Here is an 11,612-nt window from a genome sequence, read left to right on the forward strand (position 1 = left end):
AAACAAAACTGAGCCTTTACTAACATTACCAATGTTGAGTATATTCTCTTCACCTGATTCTAGGCATTCCTTAGTTCAGCGTATTTACTGGCCACATTAATTATCAGCATCCTTGTTCAGCAGAGGTGACTCTGGAGGAAGCTTTGTTTTTAGAAGTGAAAAGCAGAACACAAAAATGGTTAAAATCTGAGGGAGAACAGTCTTGCAGCAACTGGAGAGTGCACATGGCCTGAGGAAGTGGGGAATGCTGGCTCACCGGTGGTGTGTCTTGGATCTGAGTCCACTTGTGACCGCTTGTCTATTATGGCCTTCCACCACTCTCTGGTGTCCTAAAAAGTCTGATAATTGCATACAAGACTCCCTAAGGCACCACCTTTTGAAATTTCTTCCAGGAGCAAAGTCAGGGCTCATGACTTTGAATCTGGTATCAGCCTTCCCCTCTTCCCCTCGCCTCCTGAGCTCAAATTTAAGTGTACTTGGCATGCACCTTAAGTGCTCAAATACACCTCGAGTTGCAGTGACTAAGTTGCTACCCATTCCTAAACCCACGGGTCTCCTCTGTGGCTTAGTGTGTGCTCATCACTTCAGATTGGTTCCTGCAGGCAGAGGGTGTGACCTGGCTGAAACCTTGCCATAAGAAAACCATGCAAGCATTCATCCACACATCACACCAAACTGAACCCTCACAGTTGGAGCTAAAATATGTTTTCACTAGAAACTGTGGAAGGACAAAAATACGTAACTCCATGGGAAACCATGGTCTTGAGTAACTGATAATTCTGGCTGCATGGATTACAGACTTCTCAACTTGGCTCCTATTTGGATAGTCTTCCCATGTCCCCTAAGGATGCCTTTTGCAAACACCCTTTTTCTTTTCAAATGTCACTTATTTCCTAACAGCGTGCTTTTGAACATGCCCTCCGACAACTTAGCTAATAATTTCCAAACCACTTTGACACCTTCATCTTAGTATACTCTTATTATTCACTAAATAAACAGGCCAATTTCTACGCTGACCTATTTTCAGTCAATATTTGGAATGAGACCAGGGAAAGGTAAGTGAAGCTGAAGGTGTGAAGGGCTGGTCAGACTGCCCCTAAGGAGAAACACTTCAATACTGCGAACTTTCTGTATGTAAAGCATAACCCTCTCTTTCCAAATTTCCTACTATTTACATATTGGACATTTCATCACTTTATATCAGTGGAATGAAAAAACCAGAATGCCTAGAGGAAAAAAAAGTCTCCCAACCTGGCTTACAGAGTTAGCTTGAGTATGACGTTAAAGCTGATGAGGCTAAGAGAAATATGAGCTAGTATTTACCTAGCTCTTGTGTTCCAAGCACTGTTCTGAGGGTTTTATTTGTACCAACTTAAGCCTTACAAACACTGAGAGATAAGCACTATTATTATTCCCATTTTATAGATAAGCTCTTCAAGATACAGTCATTAATAACTTGCTCTAAATTATACAGTTAATAAATGTGAGACCTGGGATCTGCACTTATACTCTTAACATTATGCTATTCCAGCCCCCAAAAGTCTAATGTTTATCCCAGAGCAGAGTTTTTATAATTTGGCCATGGATTGGCTTGGGGGAAAGGGCCGGATTGATTCTCCAAAATCATATCAAATTGGGTAGGTAAGTGCCTATACATTTTTTCTGTATACAGTCATATATAGTCTTCAATGTCCATCAGAATCACAAAGGGGTTTGAAGGCCTCCAAAAGTTCAGAACACCTTATCTTCTTGACAATCTCTCCTATTTCAATGGATGCTGACTAATAGGGTTCCTGCACATGAAACAGTATGGTTAAAGGACATTTAACATGTTCAGACTATTTATCTTCTAGTGAATAGATCATCTATAACTCCATTTTATATACAACATGTTTTTAAGTGGAATATACTTCAGTCAACAGATACAATAACTGATAGATGTATTTACAAGGCAGCCCATAAAAGTGCAAAGTCGTTCACGACCTGACTGCAGTCCAGTGGACACAGCACGGGGGAGACTGCTGTCAGCCTCTGCAAGCTCACCCTCTCGCCTGCAGTGCTCCTTTCCCTGCCGCCCTCTCTCAGCACTGCAGCCTCGGTCCCTCTTCCCTGCATACAAAAAGGCCATCACACTGGTCCATGCTTCTGCCCGGCATGCTGCCTTGAGACTTTTTGTTGGATAACAAAACTCTGCTACCAAGTCTTAACAGAAAGACTTCCCTGACTGGTTGAAATCAGAGGCTCGCATGCATGTTTTGCCCACTGGATTGTGAGGTCAGAGTCAGCCACATTGCCTAAACATCTCTGTATGCCCAGAACCCAGGCCAGCACTTTATACTGAGGATGCTGAACTGCATTCTCTTTTGAAATGAATGGAAACTCACCAGTGTGTGTAATAGATGGTTCTAGAGGACAATGCTCCAGAAGAGCAGCTTGAGACACTGGGAACACACTGCTGTCTGGAGCTTGGCTCATTCCTTGGTACATGGTGGGTGTGCAAAAATAGGCACGAAGACTCGGGAAGCAGGAACATGTCCTTCTCAATTTTTAAGCTATTATTGGCAACACCCACAGCCTTGTACAAGATCTTAGGAGCCTAGGGCAGCAAGTTATGGGGAAGCTGGCACCTTTTGAAATCTAGCTCATGATAACCTCTTTCAATCTTCTTTCTAATTCTTCATTTGAGACCAAGATTTTATTCAGTTTACCTATTCTGCTGCAATGGCCATGGAACCAGTGACCGAAGTATGCTTGCTGGTGCCTTGCCCCCTCCACCCTGGCTCCTCTCCATCAGTCACCATCTGCCTTCTCACCATGCTGATTTCCATTCAAACTGGTCCTGGACTAGCCCTGGTACAGTTCTCAGAAGCAAACACTGTCAAGGCGTTTTGTTTGTTTTGTTTTTAATCAGGGAAAAAAAGGACAAATTCTGAGAAGCAACAAGAAATGACATCTACAGAAAAGACCTAATGCAAATGAGGATTTGCTATTTCAATTCACACTTGAAAGATTTAAAAATACATATGACAATGTCATAAAGAATTAGACTTGCTCCTTGTCCATCTGAGCTAAACTTCCATTTTGGTTTCTCAAATAGCTGTTACTAACCCTAAAATGGAAAGCCCATATTTTAGGGGAGAGGTATGTTCTGGCTCTTTTTTTACTCTTATTTATAGTTTCCCTTGATTTTTAAAATCTGTTTTCCATATGTTTATAGGTAGCAAGTTATCCTCCAGGTTAAAATGTTCATGCAGAAATACCAATGCTTCAGCATCAAAACGACTGTACAAGTCCTTGCCTCTTATTTTTCTTTTCATCCCCCTTCTTCTGAAAGCTATTATTCAAAAGTTAGGAATGTCGTCTGTGGTGACTATTCAAGGGCACGGCCCTTTTCACATAAAATAGGACACAGGAAAGTCAAGTAAACTATAAGCTCCTGAAGAAGAGTCATGACATTTTAGATGTTGGGCAATAATAAGTGCTGGAGAAGGTGTGGAGAAAAAGGAACACTCCTACCCTGTTGTTGGGAATGTAAATTGGTACATCTACCATGGACAACAGAATGGAGGTTCCTTAAAAAACTAAAAATAGTGATACCATATAATCTAGCCATCCTACTCCTGGACAAACATCCTGAGAAAACCATATTTTGAAAAGATAAATGCACCCCAGTATTCACTGCAGCATTACCAACAATCACTAAGACATGGAATCTGTGTTCACTGACAGATGAATGGATAAAGAAGATGTGGTGTACACACACCATGGACTCAGCCATAAAAAGAATAAAATAATGCCATCTGCAGCAACACGGATGGACCTAGAGATGATCGTACTAAGTGACGTAAGCCAGAGAGAGAAAGCCAAGTGTCATATGATACCGCTTATATGTGGAATCTAAAAAATGCTAAAAATGAACTTACTTACAAAACAGAAACAGACTCACAGATGTAGAAAACAAACTTATGGTTACCAAACAGGAAAGTGTGGAGGGATAAATTAGGAGATTGGGATTAAAATATGTACACTACTATACACAACATAGATCATCAATAAGGACCTACTGCATAGCACAGGGAACTATACTCACTATCTTGTAATAACCTATAATGAAAGAGAATGCAAAAAAAACTGTACACTTCTATATGGAGAAGGACATGGCAACACACTCCACAATTCTTGCCTGGGAAATCCCATGGACAGAGAAGCCTGATGGGCTACAGTCCATGGGGTCACAAAGAGTTGGCTACGACTTAGTGAGTAAGCAACAGCAACAATACTTATATATATGTATAACTGAATCACTTTGCTGTTTATATGAAACTAACACAACACTGTAAATCAACTATCTATATTTCAATAAAAAAATTTGTTTCCTCTCCAATGTTTTATTATTAAAAAAATCATACAGAAAAGAAGACTGAATTTTACAGTGAATACCTACAGCACCTAGATTTTTCCATTTCGTTTTTACTATTCTCTTTTTTTATTTTATTTTTTTAAATTATGAAAGTATGATAACACATTTACAGGAGACTTGAAAGATACAGAACAAGGTTACATATTGTTCCACTATATATATCACAATTATTTTTTAAGTAGTAAATTAAGATTTTTAGTTGGAATTCCAATATCAAACTCTCAAAAATTAATAGCAAGGATATACAGAGAAGCAGAAGAATATAACAGACCTGAAAAGCACTGTAAATGAATTCTACATGAAGTGTTATACAATTTTCACACAACAGTATAAATAAATTTTTTTTAATAAAATGTTTCCTTTCTTCAAGAAAGAAACTGGACAAGAATTTAGGCAGGCATACTTCAAAGCTGCCCTTCCCCACTCCAGTCAGCTTCCCTGAAATATTTTCACACACTCTTCAATTTGTCCTGCAGAACAATCACACAGCATTTGTTAAGTACTGCACACGAGTGGTATTGGGTACAACAGCCTGGCTCCTGTCCCCTGTCTTTCCTATTCGGTTGTATCAATGCAAACACACTCCATCCCCAGCTCCTACCACCAGGTACAACATTTCTATCGGACTCCACAAGACAAATCTCTCCTTTACCTTTTCGTTTGGAGCTCAAGGTCAAGGTTTTCAGCAACTTGGTTTAAAGTTTCCCATATTTCAGTTCTTCATATTTCTTAGGGAGCTGCCAATCACGGCAAATGACTACTGAAAATAATCTTTGGCAAGGGCTTTGTTTTTTTCTCTTATGAAGTTTTAAAGACTCCTTTCTCATGGATAGAGATTCTCAACTCAGACGCAAAGGAAAAATCTTAGCTAAGAATTAAAATCCTTTTAACACAATGGCACCCTACTGCAGTACTCTTGCCTGGAAAATCTCATGGCTGGAGGAGCCTGGAAGGCTGCAGTCCATGGGGTCGTTGGGTGTCAGACATGGCTGAGCGACTTCACTTTCACTTTTCACTTTCACGCATGGGAGAAGGAAATGGCAACCCACACCAGTGTTCTTGCCTGGAGAATCCCAGGGACGGGGGAGCCTGGTGGGCTGCCGTCTATGGGGTCGCACAGAGTCGGACAAGACTGAAGTGACTTAGCAGCAACACAGGGAAATACACTCACAGATAGCCCTGTCTTCACCACTGCAGACACACAACGTCACTTTACAACCATTATCTATTTTCTGGGTGAGAGAGGAAAACTCTACACAGTGAAACATTTATGTGTTAGTCCTTCTACAGTCAAAGCTGTGGGTTGAAAATAACCTGAAATCCTTGCCATAGATTTATCTGCGTGACTGCACATGCCTGCTGCATAGCCCATCCCTCCCCATCATCCTTTCATTAACATTTTGTTTTCCTGGTATCATTCCTCTGTGTTATACTATATTATGTTATGTTATATTATACTCAAGCTTGGTTTAGGATCATTTCAGGCCACGTCAAAACTTTACATCATGGTTGACCATCTAAACGTCAAGTCTGTGTCTCTTCTCTGCTTCTTCTCTTTGTCATACTTCTGGTTTGCATTATCCCTCATCCAAACTACTGCTATAAGCCCCTTAGCTATCGTCCCTGCCTTCAATCTCTCTGCATTAGTGACCAACCTTTACTACTCAAAGATTTCTACAACACAAGTCTGATCAAGTTTATCTCTGTCCTTCAGCAGCTCCCCATCACAGACAGAATAAATGTTATGCCTTGGCTGATCATTTCTCAGCAAACCACACCCTGAACTCTACCTGCCCTTTTTCTTCCCCGGCCACCTTCCCATGAGTCATGTGAAATAACACACGTCGAAAAACACTAATCGTTGCCAGAACCTCTATGCCATGGTCTTTCTTGTCTCTGGGGTTTGCACGTATTCTCATTTCTACCTGGAATTCTCCTTCCCATTTTTTTTCCTATCTATTGAACCTCTACTCACACTTTCAGGTTAAACTCAAATGTCACTGTCCCATTGAAGCTGCCTGATATGACCTTCCCAGTGGCCAGATGTACTCCACCCTGTTTTTCAACAGTACTTTTCATAAACCAATTTTATCACTTCAAACATAGCATTAGAATTCTTTCCTGGCTTTTACTTCACTGTATAGGAATTTCTTTTAAGAGCAGGAGTTATTTAATTATCCTATTTTCAGGGCATAAAAGAAGGTGTGATACATAGCTGGTTCTTAATCATTTGTGGAAAACATGAAATTACTGTGGCATCCTAAACACTGCAGTTGGAAGCCTATGAATAAGAGTCTCAGACTATCTCACATAGAGAGAGATGTTCAGGATTATCCTGGGGGAATGCAGATGGTTTCCTAAACACTGAAACTGTGAAACACACTGAATACGATAATGACCTTTACTCTTTTCCATGTTTAATACATTCGTACTTTTTAATACAAGACAAGCTCATTAAGGACAAGAACCGGAAACAGCTTGCTCAGCCCCAAAGTTCAGATGCTCCAATGGCACCTTCCTAAACAGACCTGCCTGGAGAGTGCTTTGCCTATAGTTCACTTTCCAAGGTTGAGTCTTTATTCCCTGAATGGTAGTTATTTGGGGACATATCCTCTCAACTAGGTTATAAGCTCCTTCACGTGAGGCAGGGTCTAAACATCTTTGTTCCTAGAATGATGTCTTGTACACAATAGATATTCACTAATTACCTGGTGAATGATTTGGAAAACATTAATTCAGGAACCACTGAATCAAATCATTAGATTTGGAAAATGATAACTTTTGAAGGCTTCCCATCTTAAACTAAAAAGCTTTGCTTTGCAAAACTAACTTAGTATTAAACTCTTCACAGCAAGCACATGTTGGTAAGGACAGCTGAGTGCAAAATGCCAGAGGAGGACAACTTAGGTGTCTAAGAGTTGCACTATCTCCACCTGGGAACCCAGCACTATAAACTACTTTACCTGGTGTTTGGAGGCTGACAATACCTGTATCTTTTGAGTTATCTCCCCAACAACTGCCTTACACTTGAGAGACTGTGAATATGGTACAATAAGGTGAATTGAAATCAAATTATTGGAGCAAAGTTCTTAGTGTGAGACATGAACTCCAAGATCACGGTTTCATCGATGACTGATAGCCCAGCGCATCTTTGTCAGGTTCGGTTTTCAAGTGTTCAGTTTTGACAGCACTCGGACATTAAGAAATTGCAAGGACAAGTAGATTTGATAAAAGGTCAAAATTAAGGAGTCTGGGCATATTTAGAAACCTTGGCAGAAGCTCAAATAAGGGGTCCCCAGAAAGGCGATCATCAGTGTTTAGAACTACTTCTCACATTAATTTATAGAGAGAAATTTCTGAAGAGGCGCCATGGGAGACTCAACAATTTCAAGGGATCAGAACATTAGAGGGAAATTAAAGCACAAAGGTGCTTTAAAAGTGTCTTCTTTGCTCATATCTGTGCACCTCCTCAGTGTGGACTTTCTAGATAGTAAGAGGGGACCAAGGTGGTCTCCATCTCAGCTCTCTTAAAGCACATAATCCAATAGCGCTATGCGGTACATGATGAGGGCCAAGAAGGAGCTATACTTTGGTTCCAGTGTGCTCTCTGCTTTCTCTAAGGTCACCAATTCCACTGAAATATTTCGGTCCTTTTATTTTTCGTGGGTTGGGTTGGGAAGGAGGGATGTTGATATCAAGTGCAAGGTAATGTGGGGCTCAGATTTAAACCTATCAAGATATTTGGCCATAACAAGTGAAAATAAATGGAAGTGGCTTTCAGAAGTGATGCCGTTCTATCTAGATAAAGATCCTAGAAGTGCTTGTGGGCTAAGAAGAGGAAATGAAGAGACAAGAGGAAAGACACTGGATATTTCTGGGACTGAAATATCCAGAAGTCTGGGACTTCTCCCGGAATGGAGCGAGGCAAAAGTTCTAGCAGGGAGAGAGGCTTCTTGTCAACAGAGTCCCATAAAGGTCTCCCTTGGTGGTTCTCAGCCAAGACTGCATTAGTACCTCTGGGGAGATTTTGGAAAAACCTCACGGACTTGAGGTGCTCCCCTAGAGAGTCTGATTTAATTAGTCTGGCCTAGGGACTGTTTTGAAAATCTGCCTGAGCAATTAAGTATGGCGGGAGTTGAGAACCACTGGGTTAGATAAATAAAGAGGATACTGGGGTGGGAGAGAGGAAATAGAGTAAATCATTTTCCACTTTCTTCCCTCCGAATTAAGCAGAGTTTCCAGAAAGTGTCACATAAACACAGATGGTTCTTGAGATGGCGTGTGATTTGATAGCACAGGGATAAGCCTTCTTTGCATATATATATACATATATGTACGTCACATATCGTTACATATACGTACACCTGCTCTGCTCTGCTAAGTCATTCATTCATGTCCAACCCCTTGTGACCCCATGAACCATAGCCTGCCAGGTTCCCCTGTTTATAGGATTTTTTGGCAAAAATACTGTAATGGGTTGCTATACCTTCTTCCAGAGGATCTTCCCAACCCAGGGATTGAATTCACATCTCCTACACTGGCAGGCAGGTTCTTCACCACTAGCGCCACCTGGGAAGCCCATATATACATACATATGTATATATTTACAAGTATCTATTTTAATAAATATTAGAAAAATATAACCAGCATATCACATTTGAGAATTCATGTTTTTAATGCTTAGGATGGGCTAAGATAAGGTACTGAAGTGCAGAAGGTAAACGCATTTAAGCGCACAATCTGTAAATTCTAGAACAAGTGGATATGGCAAAAACTTCTGGCAGAGGTGAGCTTCCCTGATCGCTCCCATGGTAAAGCATCTGCCTGCAATGCGGAAAGGTCCCCTGGAGAAGGAAATGGCAATCCACTCCAGCATTCTTGCCTGGAAAATCCCGTGGACCGAGGAGCCTGACAGGCTACAGTCCGTGGGGTCGCAAAGAGTTGGACATGACTGGGAGACTTCACTTTCACTTTCTGACAGAGGTATGTAAAACAACTGGAGTTTGAAGAACAGCAAACTCAAGTGGCCCAGAACCTGTGAAATCTTTCTCACCAGCCTTCACTGGTCTACACTGTCTCCCTTGGCCTAGCGGTGCAGACCGCACAAAGCCTCCCTCTCCTGGCTCTTCTCACCTGGATGCTCGTCCCTCATCCCAAGTATTCAGATACTTCCAAACTGGGCACAGACTCAAATCGGCCTCTTCCAGCCTCGCAGTCACGATCCGATTACTGATGTTAAAGCCTGGAACTTAACTTGTCTCCTTTTTCAGATTTAAATCTGAGCTAAAACCTAACTTAGGGTGCCTTAGCACAATAGGGCAGAAAACCAATGCTCACCAGGCGTCCCAGCCCCGCAAGCACAAAAGTGAAACCTAAGCGACCCAAATCCAGGTTATGCAAACGCAAAGGAGGGGGTTGAGGGGACGAAAGGAAAACTCCAAAGCGAGCAAACAAAACCCGCCTGCAGAAAAGGCTCCGACTCGCGAACATTTCCCTCTGTATTTGCCGTTCTCAGGGCATGATGCAACCTAAGGTTGCCCAATTTATATTTGAACATTTTTCCCAGCGAGCTTCAAAACCTCCCAACTCCATAAAATGACGTTTTAAAAGTTCAAGTCTGCAGCCCAAGAAGCCTGCACGACAGGCCGGATAACTCGACGGTCACCTAAGCCCAAGGAACTGGGCTGAGTCTCAAAGGTAGATGAGGGAGAGGCGCCAAGGCCGGCAGCTCGGAGCCTAACAGCCACGTACGTCTGTACCTTTCCCCTACCAGCCTCAGTCCACTGCGTTAGCTACTGCCAGGGGCGACCGTCCGCGCTTCACCTTTCCCCTGCTCTGCTTCTTGAGCCCTGCTCCTCTCCCCGATCCAAAGGGCGCTCAGAATGGCAAAACGGGAAAACCAAAACCAAAAAAAAACAGTGCCCAGGTCTTTAGCCTTCCTTCTCCTCTTCCTGGTACCTCCCGCCCCCGCTTTCCACATCCCGGCGGCCTCCTGGTCACCCAGTCATCGGCTACACCTTGCACCACCCAATAAAATGGCAGGTAGCAACAGGCGAGGCCTCCAACCCCGCGGGCCTCCCACCCCGGGCAAGCCTCCCGGGGTCTCCGACGGTACCCCCAAACCCAAATCGCCCGTCTACTCTCCAAGTCTCCAATCCACGGTCCCGCGGAGCCTCCTGATCGCTCTCCCGGGACCATTTCTGTCGCCAGCGGAGGAGCAGGTGGCCGCGTAACAGGTGCCAGGCGAGAGGGCCCGGGCGGTGGCGCCGCCGCCCAGATGGGGGCTGCGCTGGGCACCGGGAGGACCCGGGTAGGAGCGCCGGAGGAGGCCACGTCGGGGGGACAGGAGCGGGGGTACCGCGCAGAGGGAGACAGCGCTCGGGGGGGCCCAGGATGCGGCCGCCCGTCCTCGCCACCCAGGACGCGACCCTCGCCCAGGCTGCCCCACTTACAATCTCCAGGCACACGAAGGCGCCCGAGTAGGTCCGCAGGATGTCGGGGCCGGCGGGCAGGGTGACCCGCGGCGCGGGGAAGGACATGGCGGGATTCGGAGGCGGCGGAACTGGTGCTCCGCCGGCCGACATGCTGCCGCTGCTGCGTCTCCGCGCGCCGCCGCCTCCCTCCGCCCGCCTCCGCCTCCCGGGCTCCCGCCGCCGCCGCCGCCGCCGCTCGGGCCCGCCGGGTCCTGGCGCGCCGCTCGGGAGGGAGGGGGCGTGGCCGCGCCGTCCTCGGCCAGGCCGGGCCCCGCCCCGTCACGTGGGCCCAGGTGAGCGCGCCTCCGCCGCGGCGCCCGGGGGTCACGTGCACAGGTGCGGCGGCCACCTGGCCCGATTCTTCCTGCGCCCGCTCTGCCGGTCCCCTGTGCCACCCAGGCCAGCGCTCCTGGCTCCACTTCCCGACTCTTTATTTTTCCCCCTTAGTCTCCCTCCCGGTAGTTTCCACGTTTTCCTTCACCTGTTCTCCTCCCAACTCTCACAGCTTCCCTATCCCACTTTCCTCAATGTAACTACAAGTCAGGTCTTGGAGCTGTGACTCAAGGTCATCAGTCACACCTAAAAAGGGGAGTGGATCAGTTTTAAATGAGACTCTTGTGGGATTTTAAAAACACCACTAGGACATTGTCGCCTGGTGGAGTCAGATGGGTCAATGCCAACATCTATTGGCGGTGGATGGCGGGCAGGGAACCGGCTGC

General features: G+C 44.8%; 1 protein-coding gene across 2 annotated transcripts in view; it reads right to left on the reverse strand.

The window, feature by feature from the left end:
* The window catches only part of MAL2 (mal, T cell differentiation protein 2), a 29,567-nt gene extending 18,524 nt beyond the window's left edge, over nucleotides 1–11,043 (reverse strand). For both annotated transcript variants that reach the window (XM_015097833.3, XM_042254360.1), the window contains exon 1: nucleotides 10,873–11,043. In XM_015097833.3, coding sequence (XP_014953319.2) covers nucleotides 10,873–11,004 — 132 coding nt within the window. In that variant the 5' untranslated portion in view covers nucleotides 11,005–11,043. The remainder of the gene's footprint in view (nucleotides 1–10,872) is intronic.
* Nucleotides 11,044–11,612: the final 569 nt, after the last annotated feature.

The sequence above is a fragment of the Ovis aries genome, chromosome 9 (assembly GCF_016772045.2).
Source record: "Ovis aries strain OAR_USU_Benz2616 breed Rambouillet chromosome 9, ARS-UI_Ramb_v3.0, whole genome shotgun sequence".
Lineage (NCBI taxonomy): Eukaryota > Metazoa > Chordata > Mammalia > Artiodactyla > Bovidae > Ovis > Ovis aries.